Source organism: Dromiciops gliroides, chromosome 1 (genome assembly GCF_019393635.1).
Source record: "Dromiciops gliroides isolate mDroGli1 chromosome 1, mDroGli1.pri, whole genome shotgun sequence".
Taxonomy (NCBI): Eukaryota; Metazoa; Chordata; class Mammalia; order Microbiotheria; family Microbiotheriidae; genus Dromiciops; species Dromiciops gliroides.
Window position 1 is genome coordinate 354138003 of NC_057861.1, and position 23497 is coordinate 354161499.

General features: G+C 36.2%; 1 protein-coding gene across 6 annotated transcripts in view; it reads right to left on the bottom strand.

Moving 5' to 3' along the window:
• CTNND2 (catenin delta 2) overlaps window positions 1–23497 on the bottom strand; it is a 1127657-nt gene that overhangs the window by 708536 nt on the left and 395624 nt on the right. For all 6 annotated transcript variants that reach the window (XM_043973915.1, XM_043973925.1, XM_043973939.1 and 3 more), the window contains one exon: window positions 4234–4346. In XM_043973915.1, the coding sequence (XP_043829850.1) occupies window positions 4234–4346 (113 nt within the window). The remainder of the gene's footprint in view (window positions 1–4233; window positions 4347–23497) is intronic.

Consider the following 23497-nt stretch of genomic DNA (forward strand, 5'->3'; position numbering starts at 1 on the left):
TAACACTCCCCAAATTGAAAAGACTTTGCTTTTCTAAGACCACCTAGTAATGTGCCAGACACTGTATTAAGTGATGAGAAAAGCAAAAGGGAGTCTGCCTTCAAAGAGCTGACAATCTAATGAAGACAAACAATATAAAAAGAAGCTGAAAGGCATGTTGAAGTCCTGTAGCCAGGTGGAAAAGGATGAGATAGCTACCCTGGAATCCCTCCTTAAGTGGAATATTTGAGAGAGTACAATCATCCTACAAGTTACCCAGACTCACAACCTTGCTGATATCCTGCACTCTTCATTCTACCTCATCCTACCCCGATCCCATCATCCAATTTGTTGCACAAATCTGTGCATTTTACCTTCATAAAATCTCTTATATATTTAATTCCTCTCCTCTGGCACTGCCACCACCCCAGTCCAGGCCATCATCACCTCACACCTGAACTATTGCTAGACCTTGTTGGTTGGCTTGTTTGCCATTAGTTTTTCCCCCTCCAATCCACCCTCCATTCTGCCACCAAAGTAATTTTCTAAAAGGGTAAGTGGGAATACTTGTAGCCCTTCCATCAATAAACTCCAGTGGCTCCTGTCACTCACAGCGTCAAATGTAGAATCCTTTGTTTGACATTTGAAGCACCTTATTACCAGCACATACATCAAACCCCAACCTGGACCTTTCCAACCTTCTTACACTTTGCCTATTTCTACATGTTCTATAATCCAGTGAAACTGCCCTCCTTGTGTTCTTTGAACACAATACTTCATCTTTCAAGTCCTAGCTAAAATTCTACTTTTTATGGAAAGGTTTTTTTGATCCTCCTTAATTCTGCCGTTAGCCCTTTGTTAATTATTTCCAGTTTATCTTGTATATACCTTGTTTGTATATAGCTCTTTGAATTTTGTCTCCTTTATTAGACTGTGAACTTTTTTGGGGGGCGGGGCAATTAAGTGACTTGCCCAGGGTCACACAGCTAGTAAGTGTCATGTGTCTGAGGCTGAATTTGAACTCAGGTCCTCCTGAATTCAGGGCTGGTGCTTTATCCACTGCACCACCTAGTTGTCCCTAGACTATGAACTGTTAAAGAGCAGGGCTTGTTTGTCTTTTGTCTTTCTTTTATTCCTGGGCTTAACACACTAGGTGCTTAATATTGACTGAATGAATGAAATAGTAAGACTGGGGTTTGAATCACACTCCTGATACCTGCTAACTTTATTACCATGGGCAAATCGATTAATCTTTTGAACTTCAATACCTTCAACTGTAAAGTGGCCTGTTGTTGTTTTTGTTGTTGCTGATATTGTTTGTCCTTCATTCTCTAAGAGAACCATGACATCTAGAAAGTGAGGTCATGACTTGGGAGTGAATTGGATTGAAATGAGGCAGGGCTGTGAAAAGCCACCAGCATTTTTATCTCCTCCAGATCCAAATAGTCAGAGTGTCTAGCTTATAGGGCAGTGAACTTTCACAGTGCTAGAGTGCTGGCTCTGGTGTCAGGAAAACTGATCTTCCTAACTTCTAATCTGACCTCAGACACATACTAGCTGTATAAGCCTGGGCAAGTTGCTTAACGCTGTTTACCATAGTTCCTCATCTGAAAATGAGCTGGAGAAGGAAATGGCAAACCACTCCAGACAAGGATCTTTGCTAAGAAAAACCCAAATCAGATCTCATAGAGTTGGATACTACTGAAATGACTGAGGAAGACCTGGCTCACAGTAGCACAAATGAGACAATGCATGTAAAGTGCTTTGCAAACATGAAGCATAAAGTGCTTCAGACAACTATTTAAAACACAACTTGTCATATGTAAAAAACTATCACTATTCAAATCATCAATAAACTTCAATGGGTTATTGACAACTAAAAGAGAAAATTTCTAAGAGGCAAAATGAGACAGATCAAGGCAGCCCTGATTTTTCATGCTCAGTGTTCAGAGAAAAGGATCAGGTCACAGTGCACCAGAAAAGACAACATCTTTGGACTATGGCAAATGTCAGAGTTATCATCATCAACCCCTTCACACAGTGTTCATCCATCTTGCACAAGCATTGGAAGATGTGGACTCTAGCAGCTCATAGATAAATGGAAACACTCTTGGAAGTTCACAAACCATGTAAGAGTCAATATGAGGACATAATGGTTCAGGTTAATGATCATAAAAATGTGATTCCCCTCTTTCCCAAAGTAGTTGGAACAAAGCCTGAGAAAGAGTTCTAGTGATATTCAATTCAGCCTAGCCATTTACCCCCATAACCTACCTTTTAAAATGTTTCTTTTAAAGAAACAAAGAGAGGCAAAAGCTATAAGATGATGTTTCAGGCTCTCCCTTTAGTTTCTGGTATTAATATAATTATTAACAGATTGCTACCTCTTTTTTGTTTTGTTTTTTTTCATTTTTTATAAACCACCTAATGGGGCCTAATGAAGTCAGTGTTTTACTGCTCAATGAGCAAAGTATTAGGTTATGGAAGAAATCAATAAAGCTAAAAGTTTTGAATGGGATGCTCTCCCATGTGAATGAGTCAATTGCCAGAGTTCTACAAAGACAGACGTCTATACGTTAAGAGTTTACAAAAGGCAAAGTGGTGTTAAGACTAGAAAGACTGAAGCTCTTTGTATTAGTGTACACAAGAGAAACCATGCATATAGACAGATTTATATCAGGTGCACAAAGATGAAACTTGCCAACTTGTTTGGTTCTGTTATTGTAATTGTAAGTACACTAATGAAAGACAAACCAGAAAAGAAGAGAGAAAGACAATAGGTTCTTTGGGAGACTGATAGTTATCAATATGATATTGGACTCAATTCAAGATAAATGTCTACAGAACAATGACTATAAACCAGTCATAGTTCATATATCCAGCTTCTTGAGCACTTTAAACGTTAGAAAAGGATATCATCAGATATGAAGAACAAAGATACACACACATATACACACATATATGTTGATAAGAATTTAATTTTTAATTATTGTTTTTCTCATCTCATATGTCCTCCTACTCCCATTTAACACTTTGCACAATTAACTAAAGCAGAGGTTAACTTCTTTCTTTCTTTCTTTTTTGCAGGGTAGTGGGGGTTAAGTGACTTGCCCAGGGTCACACAACTAGTGTCAAGAGTCTGAAGCCAGATTTGAACTCAGGTCCTCCTGAATCCAGGGCCAGTGCTATATCCAGTGTGCCACCTAGCTGCCCCATCAGTAGTTAACCTTTAAATTATTTTAAAAGTTTCCTTTCCCTGAACCATTTTCCTTGCTTTTGTTATATTCTGCCAAGAATCCAAGTAATGTATATCATTTAAAACCATACTATGACAGCAAATGGATAACTCAGAGGTTTTGAATTTTAATAGCTACTCACTATTTATCAGTCAACAGGGGGAAAATTACAAGATAAGTGGAAGATACCACTAATTATACTAGCTGTATTTTTTTAAAAATAAAAATGTTGAGAATAGTAAAAGTATCACATGTTCATTGGACAATTGATAGTCTTTCTGTTTAATTGTTTTAATCTACCTGGAAAATTGGAATGAAAACAATAGAGTTTTTCTCAAGGTTATATATTATGTTGATAATATAAATATCTTAGTTTGGATGAATACCCTCCTAGGCATATGCAAGTATAGAGAAAAAGAGAACATGTGCTTTTGAATATTTTACATATATACATGGATGTATTCATACATGTGCATATGTGTATGCATAGTTCTTTCATTTTAGATGAGATAGAAGCCATGTAAGATTTTTAGCTAGATCTTTTGCCAAATAAAATAACCTTTCTTGTACTTTGTTCTTCAGGAATTAAAAATAAAAAAAGCAATAAACCATAAATGAAAAGCTGTTTGTTTTCCTTCCACAATTCTAAAGATGCACCACTTCCCCCTTTTTCTTCCTTCATTTTTTTTCTTCAACACCAAGAGGCCTTCATCTTGAATCATTTATAATAATAAAATATAAAGATTCTAATTTGGCACCTCCTGGTTCTAGCAAGTCATAGATGTAGTCTTCCTCTGAGCTGACCTGTGCAAAATGATGTGAAATCTACATACATTGAATTCATTAATTTCACCAAAACAGATGCCTGTAACAAACCATGCCAGTTAGCTGCCTTTGCCAGCATCCAAGTGAATGCTTCAATACCACTGCCAAGTGTGTAACAAGAAGATAAACACCACAATTTCCTATCAATGGCAACTCACTGCAGCAAGAGCAAAAAGAGCAGTTAGTACAATACCTAATGCTGCTCATGCTTCCAGTCTCTGATCCAAGCTTACATCTCTCCAGTTGGCTGGCTACAATCTGGCGCTCGGCCTCCAGTTCTCGAGTCAGTCTTTCAAACTGTAGTTCCTGAAATAAAATGACCAACATTCATTCCATGAGCTGTGTGAACAGGAGAACAGGAACAGCAGAGTACGTGCAAAGGGAGGCAATCATAAGTGAAGAAACAGGATTAAGGGATACTTCTTGAGAACAATAAGAAGGGTTTAAGAAATCATCAATGGGTTACAAAACCAATCGCTGAAATGTGCTATAAACATATCACTTCAAGATGGGCAATACCATAAATTTCTTTGAAGTAATCAGTAACCTAGTCACATATATTTAAACTTGACTAACATATCTTTACCCCTTTGATGCCCACAAAAGGAAATAAATGGGTTCTTTAACTCTATGTATTTTATGGATTTGTGGTACTACAAAGTTAGTAGCATTTCTACACAGACTAAGGTTAAATAGATAATATAATGTTTTATAACATTAAAAACCCATGAACTTTTAAACATCCATTTGCAGATTTACATTATAAAAAACTTTCTAACCATCCCTAAGAAAAAGGTGCTTTTAATAGGATTATTGAAAGATCAACTCACTATTTTTCATTTCATAATGAAGAATAATTAAAACAGCATCTCCAAGGTACATCTCAATTGTTTCCAAATATAAAACTAACTTGCACATTACTAGTCAGGGCCTTATATTTTAATTTACTATTTATATTTTCAAATGTCTACATTTGAGATATTCATGTTTGGCTTTGAATTGATAGTCCCTTTTATTTAATATTTTAGGGCAATAGAGGAACTTTTTTCCCCCAAAAAGCAATATAAAACAAATAAACAAAAACAGACTCACAGTGTAATAACTAGGTAAGCATTGATGCAAAAACTTTTTTAATTGTTCACCTTACCAAGAGATGTGATTTATGCTATTTCTACATAGTGCCAAAAATATGTTTTCAATTAAATCATTCCCTTCAGTTAAAAAGTGCTTGTCAAGTTGGTAAAACAAAAATAAAAAAAGAATCTTTTGGGGCATCATACAAATAATGCAACCAGTTGTTGGCTGAATTTTTCATTTTGCAAATAAATGTTTTAGCATCACTTTATTATAAATAGATTACTGGGTCATTTTCTTCAGTGAGGATAACAACCAATTCAGATGGGAAATGTTAGTCTCATAATAAGGAAGTTTTGTTAAAATTTACCCCCCTAACCTAACTTTATTCATTAAAGAACAGGCCCTCCTTTTACCTCTAATATGGCAAAAGTATTTCCACTAATGTATAGTATAATGTATAGAAGTAAATGTATAGGTAGAATTCAACAAATGCAAAATTAGAAGAATTATTAGTAGCATTCCACTGGTTTGCATACTGTGCTAGGTTCCACGTAAAGTAAAATGAACATGAATCCTGCTTCCTGACAGGTGACATTTCTATATGGAAAATAATAACAAAAATAGTAATAGCAATTGCAGCAGTAATAATTAGGTATTTATCTTTTTTTAAACACTTGGAGCAAGGTATCTTTTAATATAATCTGCTTTTATAGAGGTAAAAGAATCCTCCTAAATTTTGTAACCCAAAATTCAACAGCCCCATTTTATAGATGAGGAAACTGGTACCCTGAAGAATAGCTGCCAAGTCACTCAGCCAGTTGGTAACAGATTTGGAAGTAGAATTCAGGGATCCTAAAAGCTAGACTAGCACTCTTTATATTATATAGGGCATCCCGAAAGTCTTAGTGCAACTTTAAGCTATTAATCCTAATTTATAATAAGTTTAAATTAATATAACATTACATAACATAACACATTACAATATAATGTAGTTGTAATATTTATTTAAATAAGTTTATTTAAGCTTTTAAAGCTTAATTCTGAATTAATATTTTTGGGACATGGTATAAAGCCTCCATTTTAAAAGCAATAGCAGGGGCAGCTAGGTGGCTCAGTGGATAACGCACCAGCCCTGGATTCAGGAGGACCTGAGTTCAAATCCAGCCTCAGACACTTGACACTTACTAGCTGTGTGACCCTGGGCAAGTCACTTAACCCTCATTTCCCTGCCCAAAAACAACAACAACAAAAAACTACACAAGAAAAGGCAATAGCAAATTTGAAATGATTCTATCATAGGGACGTAGTCCCTCAGTAGCTACATACCTTTAGGTAAATAACAGTAACAACAATAATAGTAGTTATTATAACTGAGAGTTCCCTACATCAGTGGGATAACAGGTCTACTAAACACAAAAAAATACCAAAAGGCATTTAAATATCACTTTAGTGTGTGCACATAAATTATATACATACACTATCTCATTTGATACAATTCTGTGTGATAAACTTTTTTTAAAGCTAAGATTATACCTTTTTTTTTTTTCAGAAAACTGGGACTGAGACTTGAACCCAGGTTATACTGATGAAAAAGGTCTGAAAATGATTTGATCCCTGGTGTTCTTAACTTCAAATGCAATACTCTAACTACTATGAATATTACCTCACCATTCAGACTCAGTTTCTTCCTCTAAAAAACCCCCATTCCCAGATTACTTTCCCCAGAAAATAAAGGACAATTTGGATGGCAAGGTAGCCAAATATTCTCATTGAACCAGATAGTTCTATTTCTTCCACAGAATATGTCCAGCTATTTAAAAGGATCTACAGGGGCTCAATGGAGAAGCAACATGCAAATTATTTTGTGAATCAGTACATATAAACTAAGTTGGCAGTTCTTTCAACTTTGTTTACTGTTCAAAGTGAAGGGCAAAGAGACATTTTGGAATGAGCTAAGCGCTGGGTATTCTAGTGGCACTCTCATAAGAAATAGCTCCTGTCATTTTTTTCTTTTAATATCTATCCCCCAAATTCATGCTCTGCCTTTTCTCATTTACCCCTTGACTCATCCATCACAAGATTCCCAATGGGTGGTCAAAAATCTAGTCACTTGAATATGTGGAAGCAGTTCTGATAGATAAATAATTGAACAGGAGACTGAGGATGCAATGGCATGGTTTTGGTTATTTGGGACCCTATGAACAGATTTCCTTATGTTTGAGTTGTCTGGTGCTCCCTTGTGTTAACATTCCATTTCTGCCCAGAATCTGTATCCTTTTAGCCATCCTACATAAGGCAAAGTAGTTACTACATATTTATGTATGTAGGTGTATATATATATATATATATATATATACTTTTTTTTTCCTGAAGCATCTCTCATTCCTCTTCCACAGCTATGAGTTGAATTCATCATCACTATCTCATTATAATGTTAATTTTGTCCTACTGAGATACACTGTGTTGTCAAATGTGAAGGAAGAGACCCTATGCAATGACACTGAAAGGTTATGTAAATGACAGCACATCAGGAAGACAAATGCAAAACGTCGATACAAATCTATGAAAACCAAGTTGTGATGTCAAGATGAGGCTGAACAAGTCATTGTCAGGTATAAATCTGTAGAGACCCCATCAGTGAGTCAAAATTGTGACAAATGGATGTCCCTGAAAGTTTATAAAATTGACATTATGATGTTTAAGCGACCATTGGGACAGCCTGAAGCACATAGCCAGACAGCTGATGACAGGCACAGCATATTGATGCTGAGTCACAGGCACCTTTTCTAAACTGTTTTTTAAAAACATTAAAAGAGGAAATAAAATCTCCTTTCCCCAGCTTGTTCCTTGATTCTACAGAGCTGCAAATATTTAGTTATTATCAGTCTGCACATTCTTTCTGTTGTCTTTTCTCTATCTATTCTTTGGTCCCCATTCCCAGAAGCAAGACCCCACATTTACCTCTTGCTTATTCAGATACATGTTGTTTACCCAGATTACCCTGATTCATCAGTGGCAAGATTGTATGCAATCAGAAAAATCTCAGAGTTCAGATTCAAATTGTCCAGTAATTACTGATACAAAAATCAGTCATATTTGTTAAATATTGTGGGTATTTCCAGTGTTATTTCTGAACTTATGTAAATCTGTGTCCTCATTCAACATATAACTAATTATTGTTGGACACCATGAAATCAACTCATAGGATGCTTCTTTAAAATTATAAGGTAATTGATAGTATCATATAAAAGAGTTTTAGGGAAATTGATTAAAATATTTTGTATAGAATGACTGCACTATAATACTTCCCTGCGTCTTCTTTTCTAATAGGTTTAATTGCCCACATATGGAATAATAGAAGCATAATATTCAGATCAGGAAAAGATGTAACCCTATGACTGCTCTTCACCATTCAGCTCATATCTGGAATCCTGTGTCCAATTCCAAGTACTATATTAAACAGGGACATGACAAACAAGAAAATCCAGAGAAGGACAGCAATATTAATACAGTGGAAATAGATTTTTGAGGAGCCAAGATGGTGGAGGAAAGGCAGTGAGCTCTCGAACTCACATGATCACTCCAAAAAACCTCCAGATAATGCCATAGGACAATTCATGGAGTAGCAAAATCCACAGAAGAATGTACTGAGATAATTTTCCAACCAGAGATGACTTAGAAGGTTGGAAGGAGGGAGTTACTATGCTGAGAGAGTAGTGGAGCCCAACCCCACAGTCACCCTGACACAGATCCAGTCCCAGGAAAGCCTTGCCAAAGAAAGAGACTTCCAGAGCCTCTGAATCAGCTGTAGTGCCAGTGTCTGGAACTAAGCTCACCATCTTGTGAGAGGGCTGAACCCTTGGCAGGGAGAAGATTATAGCGGTCTCTGCTTGTGCTGAGGTGGAACTTGGGTTTTTCACCCCTGCTGGGAACCAGGTAGGCTTGAGCAACAGTGGCCCAGGTGGAGGAAGGACACAGGCTCATCAGAGCTAGCAACCACAGCACACAAAGTTTTGCTGTCTGATTAATTAGCAAGATGGCCTGGGATTATCTACAGACCAGGGAACAGCCCAGGTGAGTGAAGAACTTGCCCCTCCTTAAATCATACTACCTGGGACCCCCTGAAACTTGGGACAGTGAAGCTTGGAAACAATGCCCCACTTGAAGGACCTAAAAGTCAAGTAAAATAAAGGCAAGACGAGCAGACTGAGAAAGGTGAGGACCATAGAAAGTTTCTTTGGTGACAAGGAAGATTGAGGGGCACACTCAGACAAGGATAGCAACATTAGAGCCCCTATGTCTAAAGCTTCCAAGAAAAATATGAAATGGTCTCAGGCCATGGAGGCACTCAAAAAGGACTTTGAAGATAATGTTAGAGAGGTAGAGGAAAAAATGGAAAGAGAAATGACAGTGATGCAGAAAGACATGAGAAAAAAATCAACAGCTTGAAAAGCCAAATGGAAAAGGAGATACAAAACTCTCTGACAAAAATAATTGCCTAAGAATTAGGATTAAACAAATGGAAGCTAGTGACTTTATGAGAAACCAAGACCCAATAAAGGAAATTCAAATGAATAAAAATAATAGACAGAAATGTGAAATATCTTCTTGGAAATACTGCTGACCTAGAAAAAAGATCCAGTAGAGATAATTTGAAAATTATTGGACTACCTGAAAACCCTGATCAAGGAAAGAGCTTAGACATCATCTTCCAAGAAATTGTCAGGGAAAATTTCCCTGATAATCTAGAAGCAGAAGGTAAAATAGAAATTGAAAGAATCCATCAATTACCTCCTGAAAGATATCCCAAAAGGAAAACTCATAGGAATATTATAGCCAAATTCCAGAGCTCCCAGGTCAAGGAGAAAATATTGCAAGCTGAAAAAAAAAAAAAAAAAGAATTCAAGTATTGCAGAGCCCCAGTCAGGGTAGAACAAGATCGAGCAGCTTCTACATTAGAGGACCAAAGGGCATGGAATATGATATTCCAGAGAGCAAAGGAATTGGGATTCCAGGCAAGAATCATGTATTCAACAAAACAGTGTATAATCTTTCAGAGGAAAAAATGGGACTTAAATGAAAAAGAGGACTTTAAGGTATCTGTGATGAAAAGACTTGAACTGTATAGAAAATTTGACTTTCAAATACAAGACCCTAGAGACCCATAAAAAATTTTGAGTTACGGGACATACTTGGGGTTGTGGAGAGGGTGACTGTCTTGTGTCTGAGGCCAGGTTTTAGCTGGGGTCCTCCTGGATCCAGGGTGGATGCTTTGTCCACTGTGCCACCTAGGTGCCCCCATGATGACATCTTTAGGGTAAAATTGGGGGGTGAGAGGAATGCACTAGGGGAGGTGGGGACGGGGAAGAACAGAGTTAGCAAAGGGTGAAATCCCACATGAAAGAAACAGGAAAGGGCTTCTTGAATGGGGGAAGAGATGTTGGAGGAACAGGGCAGTAAATGAACCTTACACTCATCAGAATAGCCTCAAAGACCTTAATTTTATCAGAGTTGCCTCAGGGAGGGATTAACACACACACCCAATTGTGAGGGGGTAATCTATCTAACCCTGCAGGAAAATACAAGGGGAAGGGGATAAAGAGGGAGGGGCAAAAGAAGGGAGGGCAGATTGGGGCAGGGATCATTGGGAAGCAAATCCCTTTTGAAGAGGGATAGGGTGATATGAGATAGATAATAGAGTAAATATCATGGGGAAGGGAATAGGATGGAGGAAAACAGTTAACAACAGTAAATGTGAAGAAGAGAAGAGGGAAAAAATGTACAAAAAGTATTTTATAGCAAATCTTCGTGGCGGCTAAGAATTGGAAATCAAAGGAATGCCCATCAATTGGGGAATGACTGAAGAAGCTGTGGTATATGATTGTAATGGAATATTATTGGGCTATAAGAAATGACAAGCAGGATCATTTCAGAAAAACCTGGACTCATATGAACTGATGTATAGTGAAGTGAGCAGAACTGGGAGGACATTGTGCACAGTGACAGCAGTATTGTTCTATGAACAATAGTGAATGATTTAACTACTCTCATCAATACAATGATCCAAGACAATCCCAAGGGACTAATGATGAAGCATACTATCCACTCCCAGAGAAAGAACTGATATGGATTGAACACAGAATAAAAAAAAATAATAATAATCACTTGTGGATTGTACATATATAACCTATATCAGATTGGTTGCTGTCTTGTGGAGGGGAAAGGAAAGGGAGGGCAGTAGAACAATTTGGAGCTCTAAATCTTATAAAAATGAATGTTGAAAACTACCTCTACATGTAACTGGAAAAAATAAAATAAATGTTTTTACACACACACACACACAAAAGATTAATAGAGTGTCTGGAAATCAAATATTATTAAACACAAGTGGAGGCCGTAAGGTAGTTTACCATGGAGAGGAAATGACTAAGGAGAAAAGTTATACATCTTCAGATATTTTGTGAGCTATAGATTGTTGAAATATTTTAACTAGCTAGCTGGACCTAATTTGGGTGTGCTAATTTGACTGGGGTACTTAATCTGGGACATTTGACTAACTGGCTATCTTACTGCTATTAACTTAATATGGGCCGTTTAAAAATTCCACCACACTGCTCCACTCCCCAAATTGATAAGCAAAAGATTAAGAAGCCTTTTAACTAAATAATCAAAGCAGAGTTTATTTATGAGATACAATTTAAAATTAAGAATACAGGGAAATAAAATTTACAACCTGACTGTGTTCCGGGATGTCTCTTTCCACCTGCTGGGCCTGGAACCTTCTTAATACAATAAGGGCCTTAGCTGCCTCTTGCCTTAGGGTATGTTCCACTTCCCCTGCTTAGCTACTTTCTTCTAACTCCAAGGGCCTTTCACTTTGTCTCTCCCTGCATCTAATTTTCTTCTCTGGACTGCTGCTGCTGAACCCCTGTGTTTCTCTCTCACTGACCTCTCCTTCTGTTCTCCTAGTGCTCTAGTGTCCTTCTGTTCTCTTAATCTTCACTTTCTCCAACCTGTACCTTGTGCTGACCGCTTCTGTGCTCTCCACTGCCTCCTGTTCTGTCTGTCTGTCTGCTCTGTCAGTCTGCCCTCTGCCACCTTTGCCACCCCTCTAATCTTTGTCAGCCGGCCTCTGTCCCTTCTTGCTCTTAGCTTTTTCTCCTTCCCCGTCTCTTAGTGCTCCAGCTTTTCTGCTCTCTTAATCTTGTCAGCCCCCTCTTAATTTTGTCTACAGGCCTCTGGTCTCCTAATCTTGTCTTTCGGGCCTCCCCTTCCATCTAACTCCCAGGTCTATATATATATATATATATATATATCTATATATATATATCTTTCTTCTCTCCACTCAAATCTTGGGGCTTTTTGCACCTTTACACACACCAAGCTAATTCACCAGCCAGGGCTGCGGCTGGGGCTGGGGGGATGCTCTAGCATTATGTGCCTCAGCACAGGCTATGCCAGAGCCCGGCCTGGACAAGTCCGGGATCTCTCAGATAGATCCGCTCAGGGTGGAGGGAGCTGGGACCCCTGACCAGCTGTCTGACCTGGTGTCTTGTACAGCCCACGGGGCTTTTTGGCTCAGCTGAAGCAGAGGGGGAGGGGCACCAGCCCCTCCCACACTGAAGAGACCCTGAGGGCCCAAAGGTAGGGTCCCCAAATCAAAATAAATTTCCACAAGATACAAGAGGGAGTAATAATATAATTAAATTTATACAATACTTTAAGGTTAGCACAGTACTTTGCATATACATTACTTCATTGAATCTTTACTATAACCCTATTATGTAGACATTATTATTCCATTTTCCAGATGAAGATACTGAAGGTCAGAGAGCTTAAATGCCATGCCTAGAGTTGCAAAGCTAGTTACTATCTAAGGTTGGATTCAAACTGAAGCTTTTCTTACTTCACATACAGCACTTTACATGCATTGCCTACTCATTCTGCATTGGTTTAGGGGGTGAAAATTTCAGGAATGAAGATTATTGAGTGGGTGTTTTTTATATGTTTATGTGTGTACATTTATGAACCTTCTATCTAGATCTTTAGAATAATGAAAGTTACATGATCCATGTGGCAGCTAGTTCCCATCATATGAGATACCCCGCAGAATGTGGATTACATCTCTTAGTATATTATAGGGACAAAAATGTATCATATTTTGTCTATAGTACCTTCTAACGCTGGGTATGAATTTTTGTTTGAAACAATCAAACGTTTTATCTTTCTTTTTTTCCATAGTTCCCTAAATATCATTCTTGACTTTCTCATATTATTTCTCCAGAAATATTGTTACATGAACCCTTCTTTATGAACTACAATACCATCTCTGACAAACAAAATACACCCTGAAATTTCATTATATTTATCAAATATATTTATATTTTTCCAGTTCTCTGTGTTGGACATGAATGATATAATGGGGGATAAGTAGGACAACCAGTTCTCCATGTCTTAGATTCATATCAAGGAAATAATCAGTAGAAATAAACATATATGAAGCATAGTCCCAACTCCACCAGTAAGTATATTGTTATGTAACTTTGAGCAAAGTCCTTCATTGCTATAAGCCTCAGTGTCTTTTTTTTTAAATTTATAAAATGAGGAGTTGGGTTAAATGATTCATGGAGTCCCTCCCATTTCTAAACCCTAAGCATTTATTCTTCAGTAATCACAATACCATAATGTTACCAGCTACTCAGGTTGAATGTAAGAGGATGTGAGCAATTATGGCAGTAAAGAATTAGATAAGGGAAATGCAGTTAGATGAAATGTCTGGCTTTTCCCAAATGCCTTTTACTTTAAAGTATCTACTTCACAATCAGTTATTGATTGTAGGTCACTTACAATCCAGTTTAAAATGTATGAATCTTTAAGCCTCCATAGAACTAAAATCCTTTGCATAATTAAAATCACACATCAGGAAGAATCAACGAACTCTTTTATTGTGTATGGCACCTTTTAGGTCATTTATGTATAACCATCATCCTTATTTAAGAACAATCACTCATGGTAGCCCTATTTGCCAGCCTCAGTTAAGAAATAATTGTACCTGGAATCTTCAACATCATACTTGATATAATTAGTAGATGTATCTGCACATCCCTGTATAAAAGAACAATCAATCAATCAAGTTGCCTACCAATGTATTTATGGGCATATGTCTTACTTATTCTGAATCTGTTTTAATATTTAACAAAAATGTTATGAACAAAAGTCATAAAAATAAAATTTGTTATTTGATGGATTGTTTGAGTTCCTTCTAATAGATGTTATATATTATTTTCTAGAATCACTAGAAAGAGAATTCCAGGTTCTGTATTTGCAAAGAAACAAACTTCAGAACATAAAATAGGAGTATTGTTATTCATTGGAGATTAGGGACTCAACCTGAGACAATTAGTCCAAATGGCACTCATCTTCTCCATTTCCAAATGGGAATTTCTTTAACTATATCTGACAATTTGTCTTTTTTCTTTTCTTTTCTTTTTTGGTGGGTCAATGAGAGTTATGTGACTTGCCCAGGATCACACAGCTAGTCAGTGTCAAGTGTTTGAGGCTGGATTTAAACTCAGGTCCTCCTGAATCCAGTGTCTGTGCTTTATCCACTGTGCCACCTAGCTGCCCCTACAATTTTTCTTTCACAACATCTCTCAGGTTTGATTTCTTCCATTCACTGCTAGTCACCATGTATATCAAGCCTACAGAAATCCATGTCTGAATTCTGGCAATGGTTTCCTACCAGACTCCTTGCTTTGTCTTCCTTTCCCAAAATTCATTCACTTATATAATTCTTCAGCTCATGATCTTGTAAAAAAATTAATTATATCTAATCTAATCTGAAAAATTAATAACTGTACTGATAGGAAAAATCTGGTCTTCCTGAAGTCTTCCTGACTTCAGGCCAAGTACTACTGAAAGCTGCAGTCTTCTTTTTTTTCTTTTCTTTTCTTTTCTTTTTTTTTTGGGCAGGGCACTGAGGGTTAAGTGAGTTGCCCAGGGTCACCCAGCTAGTTAAGTGTCAAGTGTCTGAGGCTGGATTTGAACTCAGGTCCTCCTGAATCCATGCCAGTGCTTTATCCACTGCACCACCTAGCTGCCCCCAAAAGCTGCAGTCTTCTAAATGAGATTTACAGTTGCTCAACAGTTTGGCTTAAAGCTATGGGAAAAATTGATGAAGAATATCTACTTTCTAGACAATCACATACATGGATATGGAAAAGAGTATGCAGGGGGAGATGGGTTTTTTATTCTTTAAGACTGATGTTTTAAAGGATTTATAGTTCTATAGCTTCTCCATAAGACTATTATTTTTAATAAAAATGTGCATACCCTTTGACCCAACAATACCCACTATTAGGTGTTTTTCCCAAAGAGATAATAAAAAAGGGAAAAGGAAGAAAGGCAAGGCATTGGAAATTGAGGGGATGCCCATCAATTGGGGAATGGCTGAACAAGTTGTGGTATATGAATGTAATGGAATACTATTGTGCTGTAAGAAATGATGAGCAGGCAGATTTCAGAGAAACCTGAAAGGACTTACATGAACTGATGCTGAGTGAGATGAGCAAAACCAGGAGAACATTGCACATAGTATCAACAACATTGTGTGTTGATCAACTGTGATAGACTTGACTCTTCTCAGCAATACAATGGTCTAAGATAGTTCCAAAGGACTCATGATGAAAAATGCTCTCCAAATCCAGAAAAAAGAACTATGGAATCTAGGTGCAGAATGAACCATAATATTTCTATTTTTTTTCTTTTTTGAGATTTTTCCTTTTTGCTCTGATACTTTTTATGTACCATGACTAATGCAGAAATAGGTTTAATGTGATTGCACATATATAACCTATATCAGATTGCTTGCTGTCTTGGGGAGGAGGGAGGGAGGGGAGGGAGGGAAGAAATTTTGAAACTAGAAATCTTATAAAAACAAATGTTGAAAACTATCTCTACATGTAACTAGAAAATAATAAAATACTTTTTATAATAAAAAGAATATTATTATTTTTTAATTCTTTTGCTGGGCAATGAGGGTTAAGTGAGTTTCCCAGAGTCACACAGCTACTAAGTATCAAGTGTCTGAGGCCAGATTTGAACTCAGGTCCTCCTGAATCCAGGGCCAGTGCTTTATCCACTGCACCACCTAGCTGCCCCCAAAGAATATTATTTTTTAAATCCTGCAGTCACCAATCCTCTAGGCTGCTGATGAAGTTTCCTGAGCTTTTAACTATTCTCCTGTTGAACTCAAGCAATCTTTATAGAGCAATACAGGGTAAGTATTTAACAACCTGGATTTAGAGGGCAGAGGGATATATGCTTTTATATTTTATCTTCATTATAAACAATTTCTTAAGACTAGATGGCAAACAAAACAATAAATTAAGCCCTGATTTCTAGTCATTTGCCAATATGTGAGATATAAATGCTCTCGTGAAAATTTAACAATGGACTTTAGCAAGGGTTGCAGCTAGGTGGTGAAGTGGATAGAACTCAGTGCCTGAAGTCAGGAAGATCTGAGTTCAACTCTGGCCTCAGACACTTACCAGTGGTGTGTGTCCCTTAAGCAAGTCACTTAACCCTGTGGCCTCAGTATCCTTATCTGTTAAAATGAGCTGGAGAAAGAAATAACAATCTAATCCAGTATCTTTGTCAAGGAATTCCAAAATGGAGTCATGAAGAGTCAGACAGGACTGAAACAAATAAACAACAACAACTAGAACAGGTCAGACCTGCCTCCAGCACATTGTATGACTTACATAAACCAAGTAAGTTAATTTGGAATCAGAAATGTAAGCATCTGTCAGTTTAATGGTAGAAGTCTCTAAATAAACACATCAGAAAGAAAAGCTTAGGAGAAAAACCAGCCTTGATATTAGTGTCTTCCCCTTTCTTCTTTTCTGAAAGAATATGTCATGTACTTCAAAGGGTCTGGAGGAGTTTTGCAATCCCCATAAATGTCTTAGATCTAGTCCCTTCCCTAGAATCACTGATTCTGCAGCTACTTTCAGAGCAGAGGAAAAACCAGATAAATGAAGAGCAGTTTCAGCAATCCTATGAGGAATATGGCAAAAAAAAAAGTTATACCATGTCTAAAGAGAACTTTATTATGAGTACTCCACAAATGGGAGAAAAGGACTTTTAACAACCAAGAGTTTCAGTTACCATTTTGCCACATGCACACTATACATTTGAGCCCATCCTTCCCTGATCTCTGTGGACTGGTGAGAGAGTGTGTCATTGACTACAGTGGGGAATATTCTGTACCAATTCTTTTTCCTTGCTTACTTTAGTTATTCTAAAATTCTAAAAGCTACCACAGTCTGCCTATTAATTGCTGACAATTGATAATCTTGAAGGAAAGCATAGCAGTGAGGGCTTGTGAGAAATTAGAACTAGAATTCTACCTCTAGCCCCTTAGAGCTCCCCTTAGAGCCCTAAAGGATGACTTGGAAGCCATGCTTCAAAGACCCAGTCTGACAGCTTGAGCGATGGTAGGTGATCTGGGAGAGTAACTCCAAAGCATGTATCATACATATGTGTGTACAAAGATGTATCTATGCATGCATGCATGCATGTATATATAACAAATATGCTCATACATATGTGCATATTATACATGTTCATATACACATTAGTAAGATTTTTATAGAACACTTTGCTCATAACAAACTTAAAAGAGAGTGTAATCATTGTCATTCTCATTTTATAGATGAAGATTTAAGTGATTTGCCCAGAATTAAGCAGCCTGAAAGTATATATCAGAATCAGTGTGAGAAAAGCCATTTTAAAATCTCAAAGTATTATAATTGAGTTATTGTGATTAATGTGACTTACACTGACATATTTCAAATAGCTATTATTTCATTATATTTTCCCACTAGTCTTTGTAAAGCAGGTAAAGCAAATATTGATCTCCTTATTTTACAAATGAAAACCAGTAAAGTCCTTTCCACAAAGTTGCTTGCTTAAGAGTTATAACTAAAACCAACACCTCCTAACTTCTGGTCAGTGGTTTGTTCCTTCCTACCATGCATCATAATTATGCTTTATCTTATGCAGATACAGAGTATCCCAAAAGCTTTGCATAATTTTAAGTTGTCACATACTAAAACTGCATAAGCATTTCAACTTAAAATGAATTTTGTTTCCTTTTTTATTAATTGACATAGTAACAAATTTAGCTTTTGAAAATATCTCATGAATGCCAAACTTCCTATTACATATAGCACTAAATTGAGGAATATTTTACTTAAATGTTATTTTCCCACCATGAATTAAGGAACAAATTTAAAAAGTATTCTTCTTTAATGCATTTTTATGAACTTCTAAATTACAGGATGACCCACACCTAACTTATAAAAGACTTCATTTAAATCTGCAAGCTCTGAGGTTTTTTTGTTTGTTCTTCCTTTAAGTTCCTGTGGTGGGAATGAAAGGAGTACAGTGTAATGTGGGAGAAAGGGTAAGGAATAATCCATCCATATTTGCATACCAACAAACAAGCCTTTGTAGGTTTGTAGGATGGTGGATTCACCACAGTTGAAATAGTTTATACATGTCTAAGGCAGAATGAACTGTGCCCAATAAACTATTCCCATTATCATTATCCTTCCAAATTTATCTAATGTGTATGAGTGAATGTCTTTCTGGTTGTATAAATCAGATTCCCAGTTTCATTACTAATCAAACAGAATAGTGAGCCATATGCTCACTGTATACCAAAATTTGGTACACTATATTCTAGTTAAAATCTCAATGAAATGAAACCAGGTTGAAAAACTAAAGTCTCCTAGCTAATTGTAAAGGATGCATAAAGTCTACATGAGCTATCTAGACAACCATAAAATACATCAGGTCCAGCTGCCCACAGCAAATTAACATCCCATAACTGCTTAGTCATAATGAGACTGCAAGATCTTGCACATAAGCTAAACTCAAGTAAAGTGAATCCAAGTGCATGCATTTCTGTTCACCAATAACCTTAACATCTGTCTGTGCTTCTCCAATATTTTGTTTATGCCTTTTTAGGATAGTCAAATTATCCTCGTGTCCCCTGAAAGCATGTACTGTAATTTCTAGAAATTGCTGTTACACCTGGCGAAGAGGGCAGAACTGATCAGCTACAGGCTCCCTGGCTGTAGGCTGGGCCAGCAAGCTGCTCATGAATCCAGCAGATGTTTCTACATTTTAGGCCAATGCTTTTTTTCAAACCAGTTCCCTTTTCCATTCAAGTGGGAAAAACAACAGCTAGTCATGGCTTAAACAGTGGACAAGAAGAGCCCATCTAACAAGTACTCAAGAACTTGAAATGCAGTCCACAAGAACCAAATGACTGAAATACTAGTCTACTGAAAAAACAGAGTGGGGGGCATGTGTGTGTGGGGAAGGACACAGATGTCTTCACTCACAGTTTTGTTCTTTGTTGTACAGCATACCTCAGTTGGAAAACAATGAAGCCCTTCCTTGATCATTCTAACCAACTGAGATCTCTTATTCCTTCAAGTCTTAGCACTGCTTTTTAATTTTTAAGTGCTAAATAATCCTTACCTACTGTCATTCTTGTATGTATACACTGTCATCTAGTGCATATACTCAAGGACAAAGACTATTCCTTCTACTTCTATATGCCCTCCATGGCACCCTGTACACTCATATCTGACAAGAGGGTTTTCAATGATGTTTATGAAATACTTACGATGTGTAAGGATTTCTGTTGTATTCCCTGAGGCATGAAAAGAAGAAACCATTCCTACTCTCAAAACACTTACAATCATATTTTGTTTGTTGGTCAAATGAATAAGTGAATGAACTTGTCTTTACACATATTCAAATAGCTTCACTCTCTATTAGACTTTGGCCCATTTTGAAGAATAACTTTGATAAGGTCATACTTTTATCCCCTCAGAAGAATTTTGCAATTTTGATATTCACTCCTTCCATGCCCTCATCTAAATAGTCACTGAGAAAATGTAGAATTGAACATGTATCACTCCATTACCTCCCTAGGCTGACCCTGTGTCATTAAATTAGTGAGTGTGTGTGTGTGTTTATGTGTGTGTGTGCATTTCTAAATAAAGGTGTACTCAAAGATATCCATATATGAACTGTGCCATCACATGCATTAAAAATTGCTATTAATAATCCTATTATGAATAAAAATAATATTGTCAGGAATTCTGAGTAGTACAATGGAGAACTGAATTTAATCCTTACTATGGCATTTACTACTAGCTTTGTAGATATCAAATAAACAGTCTTAGTTTTCTAATCTGTAGTAAAGGGATGATACTTATAATACTTAATTCAGTGTGTCAATTGTGAAGATCAAATGCAATAGATGAAACATTCTGCTAATTTTAAAAAGGCAAAGAATTAGATATTGCAGGGATGCTCATTCAGTTGGGGAATGACTGAACAAGTTGTGATATATAATTGTGGTGGCATACTATTATGCTATAAGAAATGATAAGCTCAATGATTTTAGAAAAATATGGAAAGACTTGCACGAAATAATGAAGAATAAAATAAGCAAAACCAGGAGAATATTGTATATAGTAACAACAATCTTGTTTTAAGAATGACTTTGAACAAATAAGATATTTCTTGTTTGGTTTTTGTTTGGTTGGTTTTTAGGGAGGCAGTTGGGGTTAAGTGACTTGCCCAGGGTCACACAGCTAGTAAGTGTTAAGTGTCTGAGGCTGGATTTGAACTCAGGTCCTCCTGACTCCAGGACCATTTCTCTATCCACTGCATCACCTAGCTGCCCCCCAAATAAGTTATTTTTACTATTATAAATACCCAAATTAACTATAAATCATATATGAAGAAAGACACTATCTGTACCCAGAGAAAGAACTGATAAATATAAATATGTATAGAACAGTTTTAAATATTTCCATATTTGTGTCTAATGGTAGAATAAAATAATGTGTCTTTAGGATGGGGAGAGGGAAGAACAAAAAAGTAATTTACAGGATAATTCAGTTGTATATTTGTAAGGAATAGCAATTTGTGCATAGTAGATTTACAGTTTCACATGCAATCGCCTTTTTATTGTAGCACGTCATAAATGCCTGTTTTATTCCATAAATTAAAAATAAAATTTAAAAAGGCTATAGGAATGCCTATTACTATTGTTTTTTTTATTAGTCATTTCATTCTTCTCTTCTTTTTGGGTGGCATTCAACTAGAAACAGTATTAGGCCAAGTCTTGCTATTGTTCTTTTGAATATAATCTTTTATCGGTTATTACACTGATGGTTAAATCACTCTTTTTGTAACTTAATAAATGTATTAGAAGTTAACCTCACCTCTGTATTTATTGATTATCATCACCAACATTATAATTTCATTTGTAATTTGTTTGATGTATTTCAGATAGAAATGGTCCTTGGACCAACTGCTAGCTTGCTATTATTTTTATATTTAATGTGCTTTAGTCTATTTCAGAAGTGGATAATTGTTTTTTTGTTGTTGTTGAATAAAAACATTCAGATGTAAGACCATCCTCTAGAGTTATAGATGGTCATTATATGTAGTTGTGATTGATATTGCTATCTCATTTTTCAGAAATTATTTAATGGTGTTTAGATGGAAATTGTCCTGGACTAACTTGCTATCTTGCTATTATTTTAAATGCTGCACGAATTGTTATATAGATGGATAAAATAACTGATTTTGTAGTTGAATAAAAATATTCAGATGTAAGTTCTTCTTTAAGATCACAGAAAGCATGCTCAGGATAATTTCTATAGCAGATAGGATGGATTTCATCCTCTTCCCACATGAATTTTACTTTTTTATTTGTTATATTTTGAAACATTTTTATTCTGTAATGCTTGGAGATACTATGTATTTGGTGTGGTATTATCCATTTAAAATGTCAATATTAAGTTCCAATTCCAGTACTGTCTTTTGTTTGTTTTTGAGTGTCATTTGCCCATCACTATCATTACTAATTTGTAGTGACTACATAGATTTTTATTGATCCAGAAATATATTTTACTCAGATTCCTCTTTTAATTACTACTGATCATTATATACTTGCCAACATATAACTGCTTTTGAAGGTTGGACTAGCCTTATAGAAATCAAAATCACAGATCCATTAGGGAATTTGAGGGCCTGCCTGTTCTATTTTTCAAAATGTTGCTCAAAATTCCTGAAGGAAATACAGTCAACCTTGACTAGATGGTGGGTTACTTTAGTACAGAGTATGTTATTAACTGTTACAATGAATATTAGCATAATAATCACAAAAATATAAATTTGAATGAATAGTCTCATGAATATCCTAGTATGATTTCTTGTTCCTTATCAAAAAGGAGTTAAGAATCTATAGTCACATGGCAACAATTTTCCCAGAAAGAAAACTCAGCCAGGTAGACTTAGTTCACATTACTTAAACTTCTATTGAATCCCATTTTTTTAGAAAATAATATACTCATATATGCATTTTCCTTAAAAGCGCCAAAATGTGAGATGTATTATGTATTTAATATTTATTAATCCCAAATGCACTATTATGCTATTTATAAATTAGCTTAATTTGCTACAGTCCAATTAAATCAGGGAAAATCATCTAGATCCAAGGACACTGTCACATTTGGCCTTATTTTTACATAAAAGCACTCTACTACCCAAAAGATCTGCATATAGATGCTTTTTTGGACACAGTACCACTAAAGTGAGATGGCAAAATTTTGGAATTTCTACTTATACATTCATGATCCCCTTAAATTTGGGGACATTTTAAAGATTTATATAAAAAGTTTGCAAAAATCTGAATTAAAATATTTTTGGCAATTTGGCCAATTACAAATCCTCTGTTTCGGTTTTCTTTTATAAAGAAATACTAGCCAGTTAAAGAAAATTCAAGTAATATGCTCATTGGACCAAATTAGAAATTACATACTTCCTAGAATCTTGATTTTGCTAATCCTCTGATGTTTTACTGTGTCCTTTAGACCATTCCTGTATATTAAAGAATTCTCATAATTTCTAAGAGGTTTAGAGACTTTGGAAAAATCATTCATCCTCTTTGGTCTTCAATTTCCTGATCTGCAAAACGCAAAGTTTGGAAGAAAAGTGCTCTCTGGTCTTTTTTGGCTCTGATCTATGAGTCTGTATTCATAACAAATGAATTAGGTAATTAAATTAAATAAGATATTTAGAGAACTCTAAGAGTGGGGCTTTCAGGTAACAGAATCAGCACAGTGTTGAGCTAAGAATACAGGGTTAGAACTCAGATCTGGTTTCTAGCACCTATTTTGTCTTCACCTTGTGATTTGCCACAGATTCTCTGGGCTTCAGCAAAGAAGCAAGCCACTCCAAGAGAGAGATAGGAGGCATATATCATAGATAGATAGATAGAT